Below are 24073 nucleotides of genomic sequence, written 5' to 3'. Positions count from 1 at the left end.
TATCTATCTGGATCAGAAAGCTCAACTAATAATCAATGGAAGGAAAACTAAAACATTTAACATATGTAAAGGAACGCGTCAGGGCTGCCCTCTGTCACCACTACTCTTCATAACAATTATAGAAATTCTAGCTAACAATATTAGAAGAAACAAGGAAATCTCAGGAATCAAAGTAAAAGATAAAGAATATAAGCTTAAGCTGTTTGCAGACGACCTAGTGGTAATGTTAGAGGATCCCATAATACAAGTTAACAACTTGTTTTAAAGTTTTGAAGAATTCGGGAAAGTGGCAGGATTTAAAATCAATAAAAACAAAACTGCAATCTTAACCAAAAATCTCTCCAAAATGGAAGAGCAAGAAATTGAAAAGATATCAAACTGTAAAGTGGAAAAAAAAGTAAGATACCTAGGAATATGGTTAACTAGTAAGAATGCGGATCTTTTTGAAAATAACTATAAAAAACTTTGGATGAAAATTAAGGAAGATCTTAAAAAATGGTCCCAATTAGAGATATCTCTATTAGGAAGAATAGAAACTATAAAAATGATGGTGTTATCAAAAATAAACTTCTTATTCCAAATGATACCAATCCACATCAAAGAATCTACATTCAGAGAATGGCATAGAGATATCAGGAATTTTATATGGGAAAATAAAAAAGCACGAATCAAATGGAAGACAATGACAAGACAAAAGAAGGATGGAGGGGGAGGAGTGCCGAATTTAGAGTTGTATTATCAAGCAAATATACTAAATTGGATCACAGACTGGGTAAAACTTGAAAACCAAAACATGTTAAAATTAGAGGGGTTCAACAATAGATTTGGTTGGCATGCTTATATGTGTTATGAAAAAGCCAAAGTTCATAAAGAATTTATGCAACACATGATTAGAAAAGTGTTATTAATAACGTGGGAGAAAATAAAAAAGAAGATCTATGGAAAACTGCCCCAATGGACATCAATGCAAGAAGCCTTTTTCGGAAGATGGACATTAACTGATAAATGGCTAAACTACAAAGATTTATTAAACAAAAACAAAGATGGCAGCTATCAAATGAAAACACTGGAGGAATTAACTCTTATAGATACGAAGATGAACTGGTTCTTATACACACAACTAAAAGAACGTTATAAAATGGATGTAAAGCTGCATGGAATTGAAGGAAATATGGAGGAACTTGATAAAATATTATTAGGAGAAGAAAAAAAAAAGAGTATCCAAATTATACCAATTTCTATTAAAAATTGACCAAGAAAAAGAAATAATATCGGATGCAATGATTAAATGGGCTACGGACTGTGGGCACACCATTGAAATAGAAAGTTGGGAACAGGCCAGAAAGAAGACTAAGGAGTTTACATATTCACAAAGTCTAAGGGAAAATCATTGGAAGATGGAGAATCGCTGGTATCTAACTCCTAGAAGACTGGCAATGATTGATAATAAAAGATCTAATAAATGTTAGAAGTGCAACGAGGCAAAAGGAACATGGTACCACATGTGGTGGCGGTGCCCCAAATTGAAAATCTATTGGAAAAAGATCCATACAATAATTGAGAATATGTTAAAAATAAAATTCGAACTTAAACCAGAACTATACCTCCTAAACATGACAAATAAGCTGCCAATAGAGATAGAAAAAGTACAAGGAAGAATAATGTTGTATATGATAACAGCTGCTAGGCTACTTATAGCACAATTTTGGAAGGATAACAATACTCCAAGTATAGATTTATGGCTCCAAAAACTTATGGACATGGCAGAAATGGACAAACTTACAGCATATTTAAAATTTAAAAACATGGACAGGATAGAAAAGGATTGGTACCCAGTTCAACAATTTTGGGAAGCTAGGTGGTTAAACGAAGAGGTACATCGATAGCCTTGAAATAACGCTATTTAAGATGTATTGTAAACATTTAATGATTAAGAAAGGATGTAGATTCCAGATAGATAAATGGAAAAAGAATTAAGAAATTAAAGGAAAATCCGACAAGTAGTTTGAACTAGACACAAGTGAGAAATATGGGTTAAGGAAGTATTTGGAATTACAACAAGGAGGGAAACTTAAAGGACTAGATGTATTACAAAACACTATGATTTATGTATAGAACAGGATGAAGTATTTCCTTTTTATGTTTGCGCTATGTTTTTTCTTTTATGTACATAAAAACGAGAATAAAATATATATATATAAAAAAGAAAGTAGCTGAATTTTGAAAACTGTGAAATGTTATTTCCTATTTACTTTCCAATAATTTTGTAAGTTATTTTGCATATATGCATCTGAATTCACTGTCATCTTTTGAACTAATCTGTCACAGCAAAATAGTTTACAAGTGATTTTTCATTTTAAAAAATGGTTATATGAGAGCAGAAACTTGGTACATCCTTTTAATTACTCTGCTAATATTTATTAATAGTCTTTGCATGTAAGGTATGTACTCTTACCACACTGTTGCAGTTACCTTGCTGTAGCAGATAAATATGTCATATGTACCACAGTGATTTAAAATGGAAGGACTGGAATTGATCCATTATTTTGGCCTCATGCTTTGTGAAGCATTATGACAGACCAATACAGTTTACCATTTCAGATGCACATCAATTGGACTTTAACTTCTGCAGCAGTGTGGATCTTCACGTTTGTTTCCATGTCCTTCATATTTGTAATGGTGGATTGCCAAGAAGATGCTTTGCCAGAACGGATTAAAGAAAAAAAGCAAAAAGCTTAAGTTAGTCATATGCTCCCATCCAAAACAATCAGAACAGGAGCCAATTTAGTGCACATAAGTTACCTTGGAAGGATTAATTTATGCTGTTGAGCCTCATAATATGTGTAACCAACAAGAAGCTGTCTGGAGAGAGGGATTTTTGCAAATCTTTCAGCTAGATCAATGAGCCAAATGCAAAATCTAGCAACCAGGGGCATCATGTAGATTTGCGATGCTCCCTAGGGCAGCTGGGGTCCAGTGACCAATGAGTGGATTACACTGATCCATAAATGCAGTTTTTCATCTGTGACAGTTATAATATAAATGCTATTATTGATATTGCATAACTGGGAGAGAACAACAGACAATGAATACTGCTTTCCTTTTTTTAAAATAGTGAGAGTAGAGAATATTCAGAGGATGATGGCAGACTTCTGTTGTTGTTGTTGTTGTTGTTGTTGTTGTTGTTGTTGTGTGCCTTCAAGTTGTTTCTGACTTATGACGACCCTAAAGTAGACCTATCATGGGGTTTTCTTATGTTTGACCTATGCTGATTCACCAACTCAAATATCCTCATATGCTGATTCTCAGTTCTTATCACTAGGATTTTGTTAATTTTCACTGGACTGGGATGTAAAATGTAGTGCAGCACACCTCTGCATGGCCAGTTAGACCTTCAGTCCCAAAGTCAGTACAGAATCCTTTCTCTTAGGCTGCTGCTACACTGCAAAATTAATGCAATTTGACATTGCTTTAACAGCCATGGATCAATGCTATGGTGTCCTGGGATTTGTAGTGTGTTGTGACACCCGAGCTCTTTGTCACAGAAGGCTAAATATCTCACAGAATTACCCAGAATTCCATATCATTGTGCCACGGTAGTTAAATCAGGGTCAAACTGCATTAATTTTGCAGTTTAGATGCAGCCTTTGGCAAACAGAGGAAGACACCAAGGCAGTCTCACCGCTCTTGGTAGGCTTATTGAAACTAGCTAGAATGGTCCCTCTATTTATAGCCAACAGTACCCCATCTCATTTTTCTCTTTGAATCATTGTCCCACCCTCCCACCTCTGCTTCTATGTGGCTTTAGCAGTCCCTTCTGGGCCAGGTAGGAATTTTCTCCCCTTTCTAAAGGTTTTTCGCTTATCTCACACTGTTGTTTGGGGACTTGGAAAACTGACCCAGGTGTGGACTTTGTGGACTTAATAGGTGGTCAGTTGCGGTTGATGGCGGATAATTAGCTCTCTGGTGAACATCTTGGCACCCTCTTTGGGTGAAGGTTAGGCCTCTTAAACTTTCTCTCAAGGTCATGTGAATAGGGAGATGGTGAGATACCTTCCTTAGGGCTAGGCTGGGATATAATTCTCACTCAAGTAATGTGAGTTGAGGGAGGAAATCTCAGTTTAACATTCCAGTCTCAGCTTAACATTCCAGATGCGATCTGGTTGAGGAATAACCCAATTATGGGTGTTTTTTTTTCCCTTGGAGTTAAAGTGTTTTGCCCAGAGGAAGCTGAGGAGGAGGTCTGAGGAATAGACCACCTGCTTCAGCTGCACCTGCACCAGGTTAATCCCTTCAAATTCTGCAAATTTTGAAAAACAGTTAAATAGTTTAATTCAAATAAAAGTGGCCCATTTTTACAACCCATGTTATGTGTCTGGTCTCATTATTTCAAGTTGGTCAGCAATAGCTCAAATAGAGTTTTGAACTGAAACTCTACTCTTTTGTTTGTCTATCCATCTGAAACATCTCAGGCATGAGAAATAACAGGGATCACTGATGAAAGTTGCATCCTTTAACCCAGTCCATCAGAGCATAGCAAAGTTGACACATGTAACTGGTAGTGTAATTTCTACATTAGCTCTTTCTAGGGATTAGCAAAGCACTATAAATCTTTTATTATCCCTTCCTGTGTGGATATAGTGCAGTCCAGAATATAGCTTAGATTAACATATGTTTTACACAGGATTAAGGATGCTTTAGAGCTTCTTCAGTCTCCCCCCTCCCAGTTACTTTTAGTAGCAATGAAAAAGAAATTGTGTGATGAAGTTAAACTGTACCTTCCTCTTTAGTTTCTTAGACACAGCTTTAGTTTCTAAATCTAATGCAAAGATCCAGCTGTTTACTACTGTAATCATATTAGTCCTTGTGATTTTGTCTTCTTTCTCTTCTTGAAAACAAAATCTAGATCTATACAATGTATTTCATATTAATTTTTTCCACTGTCAATATTTCACACAAATGCAGTGCCTACAAAAGCTCCATGGCAAAGAAGAGAAAAGCTGAAGAACAGCTTTGGGGAGTTCCAGTGAACAAAAGGAAGTCTCTGTTAATGAAACCACGCCATTACAGCCCCAGTCTGGAAGGCAAGGGGAAAAATGAGGAGAAGACAGAACTGCAGCACAAAAGCAACATTGGCCAAACAGGTATCAAGGATTATTGGTTCCAAATGAATGCAAGTCTAATGCTCTCAGTGGGAAAAGTGTGTGTGTGTGTGTAAGGGAAATAATCGTGTTACTTGTGAGGAAGGGTGATTTTTTAAAACTTTTGTGTGATTGCTGAGACTTAGGTGTTTATCACACTATGCTCTTAAAGAGGTACTATTCCAGTGTGACTCCTCTAGTAGCCTCCTGTTGCATGCTGGGATTGGCAGTTTTAAGGAGCTGAACTTCTCTGCCTGAGAATTCTAAATACCCCTCCTTAAAACTGCCAATCCCAGCATGCAACAGGAGGCAGATAGAGGAGTCACACTGGAATAGTACCTCTTTAAGAGCTCGTCTGATAAACACCTAACAAATACATGTGATTAATATGAGGGACTTTCAGCCATACAAATGTTCACTTAATTGTATCTGGAGAAAGTCCTAGACAGCAGGAAGGTCTCTCAGGTATCTTCAAACCAGGGCAGACTGAAATAGGAAGACACTGGCGGGGTACAGACCGCTGCTTTGCGGCGGTCTGCTGCCGCCGCCAGTAGGTCCGCGGGGGAGCCGGAGCCTTCAGACGGCCCGACTCCCGCGCGGACCGAAAAAAGAAGCTCCAAAATGGAGCTTCTTTTTTCGTCGCGTTTGCGACGTAGTGAGGCGCCAGGGGCGCGCTCGCTACGTCAGCAGTGGCGCGATGCGTACGGACGCTAAGCGTCCGATACACAAAGATGGCGCCGGCCATGTAGAAGGGCCGGCGCCATCTTGTACGGACGGAGTCCATACTAGGCCATGGGGCGTCTAAAAGAGACGCCCCCTTTTTAAAATGGGACGTCCTCCGGACGTCCCAAATGGCAGTGCAGAAAGCACCACTGTCTTTCAGACAGCCTGGACCAAAGTTAAGGCTTTTTAGGTACCAATTCAAAATCAGTAGTTTAGTAGATTGTTAGTCAATGCACTTGTTATATAACATGGGAGTCATATTCTCCTTGTAGCCAAATAATCCCTTAATTAACTCATGTATCACGTTGGCCAAGTTTGGTGTTTCCGGGACCAGGAACAATTTGTGCACTAGCTTAGCTGTGCAAAGGCATTCCTAGCTGCCACAGGAACCTGGATATCCAGGGCCAGGGAAGAAACTGAAACTGAAGCCTGAGTCTTCAAAGGGACTGTAACTCCATCCATGACAGGTTGAATCTGTTCCATTCCTTACCTTTTTACTGAGCGGAGCATCTCTGTGTCCTGTGGCTTAAGCTTCAACATGTTCTACCTCCAGTCCATTACTGACGTGAAACACTGATTTAGAACTGGAAACAGTTATTTGTATTTAGATGGATTTATTTGTGCAGACTGCCTTCTGCTTGTTGGTAGCACAGGCAAAGACAGAGGCCTTGAAAATTGACACATGAGTAAATCACATCCTTTTCTTCTTGCTATATTCAACCCTTTAGTACTGCTGTCCTGTGATAGCTCAATAATTTAATCATGGAAGAATAGAGGAGAGGATACTGACAAACACTTGAGTCTCAATTGTATGGACTGCTCCAGGCCACAGAAATGGGAATAGTATCACATCACTGGAGAGAAGGTTTCATGACTGTAGCTCTGTTCAGCCTTTAGCTCTCTATATGCAGGCCAACATGTGCAGAATCAATGATAACAGCATCACCAAATGTCCAAATGAACAGTCCTTTATGAACGAGTCTACCAGTCACCTGGGACAGCTAGTCTTAACACTTTTGCCTGATGAAAAAGCCAGTGGAGCTTCAAAAGCTTGCATAATATATTTTGGGCATTTTAGTTGTTCAAATAAAGGTATCACTGATTTGTGGCTTTTGGATATTATTTTCCAGTATTCATGAAGTCTAGAGCTGAGCAGGTAACATGCCAGAGGCACAGACAATGGTGCAGCTCTCAGTTTTTTATCTCAGCCTCTGTGTGAAATTATAGTAATGTACTATGTTGTCATACTACATCATGACATGATACAAGAGATAAAAGATGGTTCAAACAGGAAAAGGAAGATATCTCTTAAGTGAGTGTGAGGGGGCAACATGAGGGTGAAGAGGGTGAAAATTATCTTAGGACTCTAACCATTTCTTTCTAAACTTGCTAAAACTGGTATTGTAAAGAAGAAACTGATATTCCTAAAAGACAATTATTTTTTTTTCATCTTCTGCAGAAAATAAAAAACATTATAACAGAGACACCATGTACTAGCAACATATAAACTGAGTGACATTGTTGGTACAATATTGTCTGCTTATGGGGGAAAATCCACAGTCTAAAAGATGAACTTCTGCTTAATATGATGTGTCTACTTACAAAGTCTTTTGCATCCCTTTCATGGCTGTTTGATGATACTAAACATACAAAATTGGGGTCAAAATACCAATCTTTATTGGTTCTTGTTTTATGCATGCATTTATTATATAACAATGGTCCAAAACACACTGCAGAAATAATCCAATTTGAGACCGCTTTAACTACGCTGGCTCAATGCTAGGGAATTCTGGGAACTGTAGTTTTATGAGGCATTTAGCCACCTCTGTCAGAGAACTCTGGTGTCACAATAAACTACAACTCCCATGCTTCCCCAGCACTGAGCTGAGGGAATTAAAACAGTCTCAGACCGGATTATTTTTGCAGTGTGTTTTGGACCAATATGTACCTTTGTTATTTTATTTGTCACACTTACAAAAGGTTTGCAAGCTTTTGCTTTCTGTCCACTCAGAATTAATCTGCAACTTTAGAAGTGTGGACTTCTAAAAAATATGGTTGCACCAGAGTGCATGCCAGCAGCAACAAAAAAGCAAAAATAGCAAAATGGTTGCAAAAAGTGCCACTTTATGAGAGGATGGGCCCTGATTTTCTGAAGAAAATGCCTAAGAAAGAATTAATAAATATTTTCTTTTAATGTATAACAAACAGTTGAACCAAACAATTATGTAAACTGGAAATGACCCAAAACTCTAACAGTTTGGCAGCCGGTAAAGTGAAAAGCATTGTGGTAGCACATGTGCATTTGTGTCCTCCTCCTCCCTTCCACAATAATCTGCACTTAATAGGAATATTTTAAACTATGTAACTAAGCAACAGAGGTAATTGTTGCTTTCTAGAGCTTTTGTTAGGCACTACACCATAGCCCAAATATGCATAATTAGGTATAATGTCTATAAATCATTATTGTACACATGTGGGTAGTTAAGTGGATTGAGAGAATAGTTCAATGAATTGGACATATTCACTGAAAATGCTTTTTATTTGTTTTCAGTAGTTGATAATACTTCGAAATTATGATAAACCTTTTCACTTTCTCTTAATAGCCCACTGTTGCTGAGACAAAACTTCATTTGCATTTTTAAATTATATTTAATTTATTATTTAAACTCAGAATTGGTCTGATATGGAATCCACATAGAATTCGGCCATCTTATCTTTTATTATAAGCTTGTTTGTCTCGCTCTCTCTCTCTCTTTTGATCTAGGAAGTAAAATGTGGAACGGTCCAGTTTGTGTTGAATACATCCCAACAAAAGAATGCACCCTATAATCAGCATTATTGAAGGGGCTAGTGTTGTGGCTAAATTCTTCTCTGCATCCAAAAATGCTTTTAGTTACTATGGTAATATTTACTTGATCCTGGCAGGCCAGTGTTGATTTTAGGGAGATAATTACCAGAAAAGAAGATGATGGAGATGTATTGTAGAGTGTCCTTGTCAGGGGGGAAAAAGTGTTCAACAAAAAAAATAAACGAAACACAAAGCATTTGTCTTTCAGTATTTGAGGCCCTTTCTATATAGCCTCTACTTCTGATTGTTTCTTGATGTGATTTCAAAGTTAAAAAAATGTTTCTTAACACAAAACACACATATACTTTGCTTACAGAAACCCAAAATCTGTTATTTTCTCTCTCTTTTTTTAAAATCTAGATTCTGTCTCATGATCTCATGCATTATGCAGTTCTATAGCTACTGTAGCTATTGAAAACATGTCAACAATAATTTGGATCTTCTAGTAACAAAAAAGAATCCAAAGCATTCATTTTGGATTTTGTTGTTTGTTTGTTTCTTTTTAAAAAACATGCTAGGAATCTAATCTATGAAGGAGTATGAAGATTGTGAAGCCGAAGGCTTTCATGGCCGGTATCCATATTTGTAGGTTTTTCAGGCTAAGTGGCTGTGTTCTGGAATACTTTATTCCTGAAGTTTTGCCAACATATGTGGCTGGCATCATGAGAGATGCCAGCCACAGATGCTGGCAAAACGTCAGGAATAAACTCTTCCAGAACACAACCATGTAGCCCGAAAAATCCACAAAAAAGTAAGGATGAAGATTGTTAATGAAAAGTCAGGATAGTGAAATTTTCATCAACAACTAAAATTTATAAAGGGGTCAAGTCTAAGCATAGAATCATAGAATCATAGAATTGCAAGAGACTGCAAGGGCCATCCAGCCCCCTGCCATGCAGGAAATCTAAATCAAATCATCCCTGACAGATGACCATCTAGCATTACATTTCTTTGGAACTTTTCAAAGATTTTTAGCTTCACAGCTAAATTTACAATGCATACTTTTCTCACAGTCATTTTGGCAATGTAATTTCTGCTCTGTTTCCCTTACTGACATGTACAGTCTAGTAAGGAAGTGGGTGGATGGATGGATGGTTCAGTGTCTGGTACTGTGTCTGATAATCATTATGAATATTTTGGTTCAATAACAGCCTACTTCCAATTGCTAGTTCCAACTAAAGTAGACTCATTGAATCAAGGGGATTTGCACAAAGTTTGGCATACTTGTAGCAGTTGATTTGGTGGCTTGAGTTAGGACTAGCAATTGAATTTCAGCCACGGTACTAATTGTAACAGAATGTTCATCTGAGTTTAATATCTTCTCACTCACATTCTGAGGACTGCATTAATTTAATAGCAGAGGATTAAGGATTAACAGGAATAACCTCTGAAAATGGTACACTGACTTTCCATATCTTTTGAAACCACAGTAGAATTTTTAAATCTCTAAGCAGAGAAGTCTAAGCAGAGTTTTCAGACAAATGCCCCCACTATTATCAGTGGGAGCTTAGCACATATAAATCCTAGACTTACAGATCATTCACAAAGTGTGTTTAAATTAACATGCCAGGAAGAAATAAAATACAATTGAAACAATTGTGTGGTACTTTGATCCTGAATCAATATCACAATTGAATTACTATTTACTGCCTTGGGGTTACATATGAGATGAGAATAAGATGGAGGAAACACATAATTGTTGAATGGATCCTTTCTGTACATTCACAAGACAACAGTTTAGCCATCTGAACTGAGCATCTCTAAGAAATTTTAAAGTTTAAAATGACCAGGAATGTTCATTCAGTATGATGTTTGCTACTACTTAGTTATATAGCCAATCTTGTGGTCTTTGATCACTTAACACTGGAATAATTCAACTAATGTGAACAGGACTAATAAATGATTTGTAGAGTGTGGCCAAAATATAAGCGATTTTAATTTTCTTTTTTCTCTTATTTAGAAGACACCACTATAACACAAGCAGAAACTATCACTAATTTGGATATGCAAGAAAATGATCATCAAAAGAAAGATGAATACACTAGTTACAAGGACTTAATAACCAAATCTTTAAGTACTGTTGAAAAAATAGCAAATGATGCACCAAATCATCCAGAAGATGAAAAACTAAGTGAGAGTTGCAGTCAATCCTTAAAAACAGAGAATAAGAATGTTAATGAATGTTACATGATCAGCTCTTCAGTAAGCAGAGACAGAATTCACATTTCTGATCCACAGTACTGTTCCTCTGAGGATAATGAAAGTAATTCAGAAATGCTGGACAACGAATGGGAAAATTCCTCAAATTTCTCTGAAGAGACAAGCTTAAAACTTCCCTTAAATCAAAAATACATTGTAGGACATAATGAGCAAGATATCTTAAAAGTGCCAGGAGTCAAAAGTGAAGCAGTAGATTTCAACAGTTCAGAAACAGTTTGCAACTCAGAAACAGGGCTGCAAGAATCACAAGAGTCACATGTGGAGTCTTTCAATAACAGGCTTCAGAATCCATTGCCAGACAGTGAGGAAGAGGAGTGTATGTCAGAAAATACTGAAATGTCTTTTGATTTGGACAAAACTAAGCAAAATTTGAGTTTGCTGGAACGAGCAATTGCTCTGCAGGCAGAGCAGGGTCATGTCTTTCATAGCACCTACAAAGAGCTGGACAGGTTTCTACTAGAGCACCTTGCTGGTGAAAGAAGACAAGCCAAAGTGGTTGATCTTGGTGGCAGAACAATCTATAATAATAAACGTAAGTTCATTTCCCTTGTTCATGGTGGCATTCACATTAGACAGTTGGTAGATTTTATTGAAACAGTGCTTTGTATTTTAACTTCCAAATTAGCCTTTGGGGATAGTCACTGGGTACTTCAGCACATGTCATTCTTAGGCAAGAGACTATATGGATCTCTTCCTGCATTGCATACTGCCCATGACTGAATGGAACATGTGAGTAGGAAAAGACTCTTCTTTATGCTTTCATTATCTTGATTTACAGAAGGACCTGTTCTTCTAGGCATGTTTGGACCACTGCTAAAGACTTGCACATAGCTACCCTGCTTTTATCCCACAGACCTCTATCTCTGCTAGATCACAGCCCACCAATTTAACAGTCAGTGATTTGAGTCCATACCATTTCCTCACATTTATCCCTTGCTATAACCTAGTCCAGAAACTTAGCTCTTCTGCTGTAAATTAGGAAATGAAGATAATGGGGGAAATATTTTGTTTGTTTCCCCAGACATTAGTCTGGGGATTATGGATTTCATAGTTCAATCAGGAATGTGCAATGATAATTATATTGCCACAACCATGGAGAAAAGTGTAAATCTTTTTCTGTAGTCTATATCTTGATTATTGTAGGAAGACATAATTAGATTCTATAAGTTAAACTAGAAAATACTAAAGAAATATTATTTTACCATGTAATAATATGCTACTAAGAACAGCCATAGTCATTGTATAATATATTGTTATATTCAGATATTTTTTTCTAGGTGCAATGGAGTCCCTATGAAATTATCAGTTCTCTGTTATAGCTGAGTCATTCAGTGACATTATGAATATCAAAGGGCTCTTATGCTCCTTGCCTTAGAATGCTCACTATCATGATAATCCTTAACAATGAAGCCTAAGTGCAGTGTGTGCTTTGCATATTGAACATTTTGGTAAATGGAAATTGTTTAAGAAAAACACTCAGTTAAAAAAATGACCAAACAAACAAATGAATGAATGAGTTAATGAATGAATGTATCAATTTTACATTATAATACCTTATTTCATATCAGATGTATCTATCATATTATATAAATTAAGGCAATCATGAACAGCTTTGTAAGTTCTCATTTATGCAGATATGCATCAATGACAAATAATCATTTCTTATACCCTTATTAAGGACAAATTCCCCATGGACTCATACTTACTGAATCTCTCCCTCAAACACATGACTTATAAGCAACAACCAGTTGCTTATAGTACAACATATTAATAAGGTCCAAATTTAAGCTGCATCCCCACAGTTCTATGCCAGATTTTAAAAACATTTTAAAACCAGCTGTCCAGTGCTGCTGCTGAAGATAACCACATCATTCATTAGAACATTCCACTATCACCACCCAGATAATTAGCCATATTAAACCATAGTGCTCGCTTCTCACATGAGCACATCAGATTCCCTTGTAATCCCCAATATTCATTAAGGAACTATGGGTGTAAATCAACATACACCTCCACTGTAGAAAATCTAGGGACTGTGGATTAAAACAAGCCTATCAAATCCAGACTGAAAATCAAATTTTGCACACATTACCAGTGGGAAACTGAAGGACATGTATGACAGTTCTGAGAATAGGATGAAGCCAAACTGAGGAGATGGTATGAGGATAATAATACTGGTAGATCTCCCCAAGATCAAGAAGAGCCTATAGTGAACAATAAAAATTTAAAGACTGATCTGTTTCTCAGGGCTGAAAATCTGAGGTGCATCCCTCTGTGAGTGGGTTAAACACATAACACATTTACATATCTGGAGAGACTGCCTTGAAAAAAAGCCTTGGTCTCTCATATATATATATATATATATATATATATATTGCTTTAAGGATGCATCAAGGCAAAATCTAGAATAAGATCTAGTAAAAAAAAAAGAGATAAGAGGATCAATAAAATAAAAGCCTACTGATGCCAGTTTAGTACATAGCTGGCTTTGCTCCAGTACCAGGCCCTCTCTGATCAGAGATGGTTGTGATGGAGTTAAGGGGATTATGTCACCATCTTGAAGAATTCACGTCCAGTGGGTGCTTTGATTATTCAGCTGATCTAATTCCACCCAGACCTTCTGTAGCTATGGAAAGCTCATGGGAAGTGAAAGGGGGCAGGATCATGGCTACAGCAGTACTTCTCCAGCCATCTAGGGCCCCATTCCCACTGGGTTATAACGCGGATCAAGAATTGAATTAGGGGTGCATCATTCCCATTTGAGTGCGCATTGGATCCTCATTGTGCCGATTTCGTTCCCATTGGAATTCGGATCTGATCCCCATGTAATCGATTTTTCCTGGAAAAAACAAACAAATCAGTGGTGGATAAATTGGTTTAAAAAGAATGCATTTTTAAGAGGGTTTTCCTGCACCCCCAGAGTCTGATTCAGTGCAAATGAATGGGAACGAAAGGGTATCTGATTTGGGAACTTGGGGATGGGAGGAGCAGTGCTCAAGGGGTTGGCCTGGGTGTGTCACCCACTTGTTCTCTTTCCTGCATTACCGGCACCATTTTCTCCCGTTCGCATAGCCTTTCCCTCGGTGGAGTGGGAAGCAGGGTAAGGCGATCACGCTACATTGACCTCCAAATGCAGTAAACACATTACATCCCCTGCAACCCCCTCCCTGCTCCATGTTCATAGACTGGGGTGTGAGGAGACCCATTGAACACAATTTTTAACTATTCTTTTTTTTTCTTTTTTTGCCTCTGCCTGAGCGCCTGAGCAGCAGATCAGCTTTGCATTACATGCCTGCTTGATTGCCCCCCAGACAGCCCAGGGAGCAATGGGGGAAGCAAAGGGATTTGGGGGGGAATAGAGGCTCCTTCTCTCTTTCCAGAGGGACTATGGGAAGACACAGAAGAGCCTTGGATGCAAAGGGATTTGGGGTGAATAGGCTCCTCTCTTTCCCAGAGAAACTATGGGAAGACACAGAAGAGCCTGGGACCCAAAGGGGTTTAAGACGAATAGAGGCTCCTACTCTCTTCCAGAGGGAGTCTGGGGAGACTCAGAAGAGCCTGGGATGCAAAGAGGTTTAGGATGAATAGATGCTCCTTCTCTCTTCCTGAGAATAGATTTGAATGGAATAGAGGCTCCCTTCTTCCTTTCCCGTAGGGGAAAAGTGCCTAAGCGACTGATTGGCTGTGACGTCAAGCGAGGAGTGACAGCTGATTTTAAAAAAAGAGGTTCCGGAAGGGCAATAGGAATGGGGAGCAAAATAACCCGCTTCAAATTACCACAGGGAAAATACCAATGGGAACGAAAACAGGGGTAAAAAAACCTGGGTCTGTTTGCACCTGTTTTTAATGGGAACAATGGGTCTGATTCGATTACGAAAAAAAATTCAAGTCAGAATCGCAGAGATATAAGTCGCATTATATGCCCAGTGGGAATGACCCCTAGATTTGCAGCTAGTTTAGCTCTGTCTGGACTTTCCACATTTTGGAAAAGCTTGGACAGAATGAAATGGATGAGTGTGCCACCAAGAGAATCACCCCTTAGTTATTAAGCATTATCTTCCCCTTGTCCCTGTTTCAATGGAGTAGGGTTTTTTTGTGGAAGGGCAGGGGCCTCATCAGGGGACCAATGGAGTGATTAGAGATACTTTGCAAGTATAATATGGCCTGAAAGCTTGTCATTATCTTTCCTGACTTAATAGACTCATCACACTGTTTATAGCCATGCATGCTATAGCGACCACAAGTATATAGATCAAAGGAAATTCTCAGCTTAAGCTCTCCAACCAGCTTCCCAACAAATAAAGAATAATAAGAATACAATGAATTCTACATTCTTTATTTGATGTAGCCCTTATAAATATATAACATTCCCAAAGCCTGATAAGTTCATTTTTTTCCCTTTCACAGTCAGTTCCTGTTTTTTGGTTTTTGACTTAGGGCCCATTCCCACTACTAAAAGCTTTACATCCTACATAGATTTAAAGGGCCCCAGTTCCCACTGAAAATCAATTCAGATCCTCATCTGATTGCTTCCAGTGGGGGAAAAATGGGGTAAATGCCAAAATCCCGGGGTATTTTATTAGTGGTTCTTTTGCAGTTCTTTTGGTAAAAATTGACCCCAATCCATGTCCATCATGTGGGAACGTCAGATTGGGATTGATTCTTTCAGAATGGCAGAAGTGTGTGTGTGTGTTTGTCACCCATCCTCAGATGTCACACAAACCCCCCAGTGCTGCCATTTTGGGTCCTTTTTAAAAAAATTAAAACTAATCACAAAATTGATAGATAGGCAAAGCAGCTACTTGCAAAAGAGAGTAGCTGCTAGGCCGTTCTACCAATTTTGTGATTAGTTTTACTTTTTAAAAAAGGACCCAACCCCTCCCCCCATCCTCCTTCTCCTCTTCCCGGTTCCCTTCCTTCCTACCTTTCTTTCCCGCTGCCACACTGGCACTTCTCCCAGGGCTTGTGGGGCAGCCGGTGCTGCTGCCGGGCCTCCGTGGCTTCCCCAGGGCTGGCAGGGCAGCCTGTGCTGTTGCCAGGCCTCAGCGGCTTCCCCGGGGCTGGTGTTGCTACCACACCAGCCAGCATGGAGCAAGCAGCATTAGTGCAGCAGCAGCAATGTTGGAAGCACCGCCAGCCCCAGGGAAGCCATGGAAGCCTGGCAGCAATGCCGGAAGCACCACCAACCCCAGGGAAGACATGGAGGAAGGTAGAAAGGAAGAAGAAGAAGAAGAAGGGGGAGGGAGAAAGAAGGAAGGATGGAAATAACTCAGGGAGGAGAGGGGAAGCAAGCAAGAGAAAAAGGTAGAGAGAAGAGAAAGACCTTCCGAAGGTGTCCAGGGGGCATGGGGTGAAGGAGTGAAGGGCTGCCTGTCTTTCCCAGCCCCAATGGGAAGGACAAGTGTGCCCTCCCAAAAAATTGATTCCAAACAGGCCCCATTTTCATGGTGGGAACGAGAGGCCTTTTGGAATCAATTAATATAGTGGGCAGAGCTGAATCACGATGTGGGTTATTCCTCCAGTAAGAATGGGTCCTTAGAAGCTTTTTGGACTCATTTTTTTTTCTGTTATGGGTCCATGATCGAGAAAAAACAGATTTTACCGCACAGCAAAATGTCCTCAAAATGGCCCCCTTCCATCCCCCGGAGCCAAGCCATCCTTATTCAGTGCTGAGGAGTGTCCTTTGCTTTGGTCAGAAGTCTTCCGACTGGAGCAAAGGACGCTTCTCAGCAGTAAATAGCTTGGAGCTGGGGGACGGAATAAGGCCATTGTGAGGACACTTAGAGGTGCGGTAAAATCCGTTTCCCCCCAGACTCGTGTGGCCCCAAGTGTCCCTTTCCTGTGCCCATTACAGACAAAAAAATGAGTCCGATGAGCTTCTAAGATGCTTTTGCAATTCCAAACCCATGCATTTTAATGCAAAATAGTAAAGTCATCATTTGAAGTATATATTTTTTATTAAACAATTAAAATTCTAGAATTTTACCTTGACAGAGAGCTGCTTTTGCTCTCATAAAATCATTCAGGCAGGCATGGGGAGAAAAGAAAATGTTTAGACAATAAATTTGTTTCTGTGATCTGCAGACTTGCCTAGGCCTGAAAAGAGAGAAACAAAATGTCCTATCCCAGGATGTGATGGTACAGGGCATGTGACTGGATTGTATCCACATCACCGCAGTCTTTCTGGTTGCCCACATAAAGTCAGAGTTCCCCTTGAAAGTAAGTATTATCTCTTTGTAGAGAAAAATGTATTTTTCCCTTCACTATTAGAATCAAAACATGGGGAATTGTCTCTAGGGAAAACTGTCAGGACTTTATCTATGAAGCTGCAAGGATCTGTAATGGGAAATAAAACCATGCATATGTACAAATGTACAAACTGTATTTACATTTCAAGCATCAGATTATTTTCCAGGATCACAGTTTAAACAATGTCTAGAGAACCCTAGCTCAAACCACCAGATGCAATCCATTCTTTTCATCACTTGCACATACTGGTCAGCAAATGGATTCTTTAACCCTTCCAATCCATCCCTGAAGGGAAGTATGACCACACACTCTGCCAGGACACCCTGACAAACACCAGAGGTTCTTTCATAGCAAGAAGATATAGCACTATAATTCTACTTTGAGAGCCAGTGTGCCGTAGTGGTTTGAATTTTGGATTATGACTCTGGAGACTAGGGTTCAATTCCCTGCTTGGCCATGGAAAGCCACTAGGTGGCCTTGGGTGGGTAATACACTCTCAGCCTCAGAAAACTCCATGATAGAGTCACGTTAAGGTCACCATAAGTCAGAAATGAATTGAGGGCTTACAATAACAAAATAATTCCACTTGACAATGGCTATAATGCATGGGGGCATCCTGTGGAATCCTTTTGTTTTTAGTTTGGTGAGCAAATTGAGCTCTCTGGCTGAGAGCTATAAATGCCCCTCCCTGAATTGCAATTGCTAAAATTCAGTAGGATGCAGCCATTCCAGTTAAAGTGGAATCATAGCATTATAAGTATATAGTATCAAAGGGACCTTGTATAGCAGTGGAATGCAGACCTCTTCCCCTTTTTCAAATCTCCATAGTGGTAGGAACTGAGATGCTTGTATGGAGACCTAGCATTGTTTATCTGGTGGAAGGTTGACTTAGAAGTTAAAACAGCCATGGACAACAGTGTGGGAACTAGGGACTAATTTTTACCCCAGAACCCCATGTGGACCCCCGCCCCCACACAAACATAGCAAGGCCAAATAATGGCCATTTCCCTCTGCAACATTTTGAAAGGGACTGCAGAGGAAAACAGAGTTCTGAGACAATTTGCAGCTGGTTTTTTTCATGGGTTTTTACTCATTTGGAGAAGCATTTTACATTATTTGAGGGAAATTGCCTGAAAATGGCACCATTTTATTTTTTTAAAATGGGCATGGGTGGACTGGTAAAAGTCTTTGAGGCCACAAAATGGAGTTCAATGGTCTTTAATGTATAAATCAGAGGTGGAATTCACATGGCCCTCCAAATGTTGTTGGATTGCAACTCCCCCAGCAGCAGTAGCCAGCGTTGCGCTCCAACATCTGTAGAGTTGCATGTTTCCAGCTCCTAGCATGAATGTTGATAGCACTAGAGTTCTGAACCTGTGGTGAAGTTCATGTGTATTCAGTGTGCTCTGTTCTTCTTTTTCTTTAGTCCTTGCCATGCATGAAAATGTTCTAAAGTGCCCCACTCCTGGATGTACAGGGAGAGGACATGTCAACAGTAACCGTAATACTCACAGAAGGTAATCCTACTCTTTTACCAGTAACAATAAGCTAGCCTTTTCAAGACTGGGACATGTTCATTAGCGTTTGTCACTCATTCAGTACAAAATGGTAACACAACCACCTAAGTCTCATGAGGACACCTCCTTGATAGCTAGGGATGTAATTATTCACTACGTTTCTTCCTTCATTCTCTCATTTAAATCACTGAGACTTCAAAAGAGAACTTTTGCTGAACTATAAGTTGAATGACTCAATTAATAATTTTCGGTATTGCTCTGAACAATTAATTGTTATTTGTTTTTTGTTTAATAAACTATTATTCTTTAAAATTCAATAAAAAAGGGAAATAGTTTTAACCATTAGTGGGGGACAATTCTACCACCTGTGCCAATAAATTATGCTGAAATCTGTAAATCTTTCTATAATCTATCATGTATATCAGTAAATTATCATGCTTCTTCGTCCTAATTATATCAGACATTATAGCTGTGTCCTTGTTTTTGAATATATGTGACCATGAATAGGAATAAATTAAGTTGATTATAAAGGATCTTATTCATAAATACAGAAAAGACCAATTTTATGTAATGAAATCAATCTCATCAGATATTTTCAGTGTACTTTGGTGTGCTGATTCAATCTTCTGACTTGTCCAACATATGTTCAGGTTATGATTCACCATGACTTGATCCAGTACACCAAAAACAGGGATAAGTTTAGCTTGGGTTAATTTCCCCATGGAAGAAACAGATGTGGAAATGAGTGTTATATTACAAAATATAATCTTGTTATAGGGTGAGCATTACAAGTAGTGATGCTTGATTTTGTATGGAAGTAATGAAGAGACATACACAACAAGCACTGAATTTCTAAGACTGGGATGGTGGAAGTGGGTAGCAAAGAGTTCAGATAACTGTGAATGAAATAGGAATGGATGAACAAGGACAGCCTGAATGAACCAGGGCAGTGGCACCCTTAAGGGAATGACACCACTGCTCCTCAATTTTGGCAGAAACATTGTGACGTTTGCCTGTATCGCTTTAGAAAGCTTTAGGAGATGGTCAGAGTGGGGTGAATCTCAGTGGGAGAAGAAAAGAGGGCCCCCCAAAATTTTTAAAATTAAAATTTCAAATTTCAAAAATTATTTTTTTTAAAAAAATAAAGTTTTTGATTTTTTTAAAAAAAAACCTTCTTTTTCCGTTTCTTTAAAAACGTTACATTTTAACCAAATCTTCACTATGTATATGTAAGTACATTTAGGTAATCTGGATGATATTATAATTTGAAGGTATAATTTTAATTTTGCTAGTTGTTTAAGTCACAAGTATTAGCATTACATTCAGTGGTATATGGGAATTATGATTTATGAGTAACATTAGTGCAAAAAACCATTACTAAGGATTCTGTATGGTATGAAATGGGGGGGGGGTTGATACTATGGGTTCTCACCACTATGAACCAGGGATCATCACTATGCAGAGTGTAGGGGGTGCTCCAGCAAGATATAGATAGCTATGCAGAAAGAGATATAGCTGGCATTCCAGAAGCTGTGAAGGAAACAAACGGCAGTATGCTAAATAACATTTAATAGAAAGCTAAAATGAAAATTTAAAATGTTCCTTCCATGAGGAGAAGAAATATGGGTAGCTAAGTAATACTCATACATGGCAAATCTCTTTCCAACAGTCTTTCCGGTTGTCCCATTGCGGCAGCTGAAAAAATGGCAATGTCTCAGGAAAAAAATCAGCAAGAATCTCCCAAAATGGGGCAATGCCATGATCAGGTCCACAGGTAAGACTCACCCATCATGTCATAGTGCAGGTATGTGGGTGAAACGTACATGTCACTAACATTGTAGCCCACAATACCTTAAAATGTCCAGCTTCTGATTCTATAGTGCAGGCAGAACTTTACAAAATCTAAGGCAATCAACTCCACAATGTTCTATGAAAGACACAGGTGCCTCTGTATAAGTGAAAAGACTGCATCACTAATTTATGCACAAGTGACCTTTTTGGTTTTGCTTCAAGTCGATGTATGAGTGAGGATTCTTTTCCTACAGGGAATGAATGAAGAAAAATGTGTTTGTGAATCATGTTCCATGATTGCAAAATGCAAGTTTGCATGACATTAGCACTGCAGATGGGGTGGGAACCAGCAATTTCCTTTTGTAGCAGAATGTCCATCTAGAACAATTTGTCATAAGGTCAAGCCATACAGAAAACACAATATGAATTTTCTCATGAATATCATAAGTGTACCTGAATGTAATAATGTTTTTGATAAGTAACACGAATACTAAGAAGCATGCATGTATGAAATGATCCTAAGAAATACTGCTTCCATATGTACTTGGTCAAGATTAGTTCATTCAGAAATTGTGGCACTTGGATCGCATTGCTGATATTTTAAAATAAATGTTTTTAGTAACACCTCTTCAGTAGCATTTTAGTCATAAATCTAAAATTGCTACAGCTGATATTAGCTTTATTTGCAACAGACTAGAAAGGTTTATTCCATGACAAGTCAACAGCGCTGATGGTATTGGCTAATTTGTTTATGAAAATACAGTACAATTTTTCAAAAACACATTTTTAAAACTCATACAATTTGGACTTAGCAGTTACCAATATACCTAAAGGGCTTTCATGATTATTTTTCTTTCTGCTGTCAAACTTTTTTTGGGGGGGGGGGGGGTGATGCCTTAGGATTTTATATTAAAACTAAAATAGCAAGGGCATAGCTGTGGACTTCCACTTGACACCTGTACATTTAGTTGATTTGTATAGTGTTTCAGTAAAAAGGCATATGATTCTGTACAGAAAGTTAGATAAACACAATCAGTTCTGATTACATAAATTCACTCTACATGACATATTGCCTACTCAGGGCTTCTTTGTCTTCATATAAGAGAACATAATTTTTAGAAAAATATGGCATGTAGCGTAGTGGTTTGAGTACTGGAGAATGACTGGAGATCAGTGTTCAATCCCCTGGTTGAACATGAAAACCCTTGGTGACCTTGGGTGAGTAATACACCTTCAGACCTAGAAAACCCTGTGATAGACTTATGGCACCTTAAGGTTCCATAAGTCGAAAATTATTTCTGCACAAAACAACAACATAATAGGAAAACAGTAAACATTTGATTTGTGTCAGCTTTTATTTCGTCCTCTCCTACTGCTGGGACTGGCATGCTAGTCTGTAGTCATAGGCTACCATATCAGGGATTTCACTGTAAGGAAACAGATAAAAAATATACTCATTATTTTGTTTTCTTCATTCTCTTTACAGGACAAACTTGATGAAGCAGTTTGAGTTATCTCAGTATAGTTGCCGATCTGCCCAACCAATCCCTTCCTCCAGAGCCACCTTTACAAGAGAGCAAGCGAAATGTGGGAAAGTACCATTTGACTATGCTAGTTTTGATGCCCAAGTCTTTGGCAAACGCACAATGGTGCCAACTATGCAAGGACAAAAACCTACACAATTCCTTGACTGTAAGTGAGAGACTTTGTTTTTATTTTGAATTATGTCTTAGATTGCATCTAGAAAGTAATAAATGCCAATAGCATAGCTAAACCAGTTTGTCTGTAACATTTCAAAACATGCCATAATTTAAAAAAAAAGTCTAGTCAAGAGAATTATGAAAATCTATGTATTTGTTGCTCTGCCTGCAGATAACAAAGTCTGGTGCACAGGTTTGGAATGTGTGTGTCCTTATACACACATAAAACATGAGTACATAATTTTAGGTGCATTCAGTTAAATTCATCTAAAGACTGGCTACTGGTTTGTAACACCTCTATGTGTTACCTCCCTTTAGAAGGTTGCATTATATCAACAGATGGGATGGAGGACATGCCATATTTTTAAACCCTGAAAGGAAAATTTCTTCCTTATAATGGGTGGAATTCTGTTGATGTCATACTCAAATATGTTCTCTTATTGTACTTTTTCAGTCATTAAACCTTGCTAATATTTAGTTCATGGTTGCAAGCAGAGGTCTGCAAATGTAGCCTTTATGCATGTGATTGTACATTATCAGACAGTATGCATTTGTCAGTATCTTCAGTTTACCACTTGATGCAGTAACAGCTTGCACCATAGCTACATTACCATTTGACTTCCATTGCACATTCTCCATTGTGGAATGGGACATTAAGAAATTATGTTGATAGATAGTGGTTGTCTGTGCAATGCCAACATTCAGAGTGAGGTAGTGCAACCATTGGGCAAATTACCATGGTAAGATCTGTGTTGAATCTTGACCAATGAGTAATAATGTCTATTGAAAATAAGTGCACACATATCCATGGACAACATCCCCTCCTGACTGTTAAATGGTTTGATTTTGTTATGCTCATGATCTATATTTTTAAAAAGCTAATTAGGTTCCCAGATAGCATTCCATATACTTAAGTTTGTGGAGAAAATGTTATTTTTCGTCACATGTTCTTGATGCTGGTACTTGGCCAAGAATATTATTTTGATTATTTTGCTAGTGCCTAGGTCACGGGCATGAATTTGCTAATAGAGCAGTGGAAGATAGGGAGGCTCAGACATGTCTCATCCATAGGTTTATCATGGGTCTGGGCCAACTTTAGGGTAGTTAACAACAACAACAACTATAGGCCCACAACTGGTGCACAAGCAGGCATCATTTAAAATTGGAGTACTCAACTAAAGTCTCCCAAATATTCTCTTGCTCTCACCTTGTAATACAGAACCCTATGCCTATAGAAAAATCAGATCAATATCTTGAAATAAGGTTGGGGTGAAACCTTGCCTGAAAATGGAACCCCATTTAGCTGCACATTTTCTGTTTGCCTCAGATGATGCTGCCGAATAACCACAGGAGACCGTGCTGGAGGAAAGGCCACAACTTTATTAAGCAAACCATTGGTAGGGTTGGCACAAAGCATGAGGTCAGGATCTGCGAAATCAAACAACCCCACGTTTGTCTGATTAACCACAACCTGGCACCCACCAGGCATTGGGATGACCTAGGGGCTAAGGAACACCGTATGACTGCATCTCTGCCATGCGTTCACATATTCGCTAAGCCCCTAGTCACCGGGAGGCACTCTCGCGTTATGGCCCCCGCAATGGCCATACGCTGCCCTATTCGCCCCTGGGTCCCGACTGACTCCCAAACCAGAGCTCCGTAGCCCTGGTACCACACCGTGCAGATCCTGGCCTATGCTGCCGCCCCAAAGTTGTGACAAAAAACCCAAACCCAAGCAGTGGGTGGGTGGGAGACGGCTCAGCTCCTCCTCCCTTCCTGCTTGGCTCCTAACCATCCGGAGCCAAGCGCCGACTGAGGGCCGGGGCTGGCAGCACGGCCTATATAGGCCGTTGCAGGGCAGAAGGGCCTCCCTTTCGCCCCGCG

The 24073-nt window shown here is 39.0% G+C and overlaps 1 protein-coding gene across 4 annotated transcripts in view; it reads left to right on the top strand.

The window, feature by feature from the left end:
• The window catches only part of ST18 (ST18 C2H2C-type zinc finger transcription factor), a 193764-nt gene that overhangs the window by 111276 nt on the left and 58415 nt on the right, over nucleotides 1–24073 (top strand). For all 4 annotated transcript variants that reach the window (XM_042465619.1, XM_042465617.1, XM_042465616.1 and 1 more), the window contains 6 exons: nucleotides 4966–5144; nucleotides 10673–11464; nucleotides 17017–17151; nucleotides 18608–18698; nucleotides 20368–20472; nucleotides 21976–22181. In XM_042465619.1, coding sequence (XP_042321553.1) covers nucleotides 4966–5144; nucleotides 10673–11464; nucleotides 17017–17151; nucleotides 18608–18698; nucleotides 20368–20472; nucleotides 21976–22181 — 1508 coding nt within the window. The remainder of the gene's footprint in view (nucleotides 1–4965; nucleotides 5145–10672; nucleotides 11465–17016; nucleotides 17152–18607; nucleotides 18699–20367; nucleotides 20473–21975; nucleotides 22182–24073) is intronic.

Source organism: Sceloporus undulatus, chromosome 4 (genome assembly GCF_019175285.1).
Source record: "Sceloporus undulatus isolate JIND9_A2432 ecotype Alabama chromosome 4, SceUnd_v1.1, whole genome shotgun sequence".
NCBI lineage: Eukaryota > Metazoa > Chordata > Lepidosauria > Squamata > Phrynosomatidae > Sceloporus > Sceloporus undulatus.
Note: the sequence above shows the minus strand (reverse complement) of the source record. Positions and strands in the feature narration are given on the sequence as shown.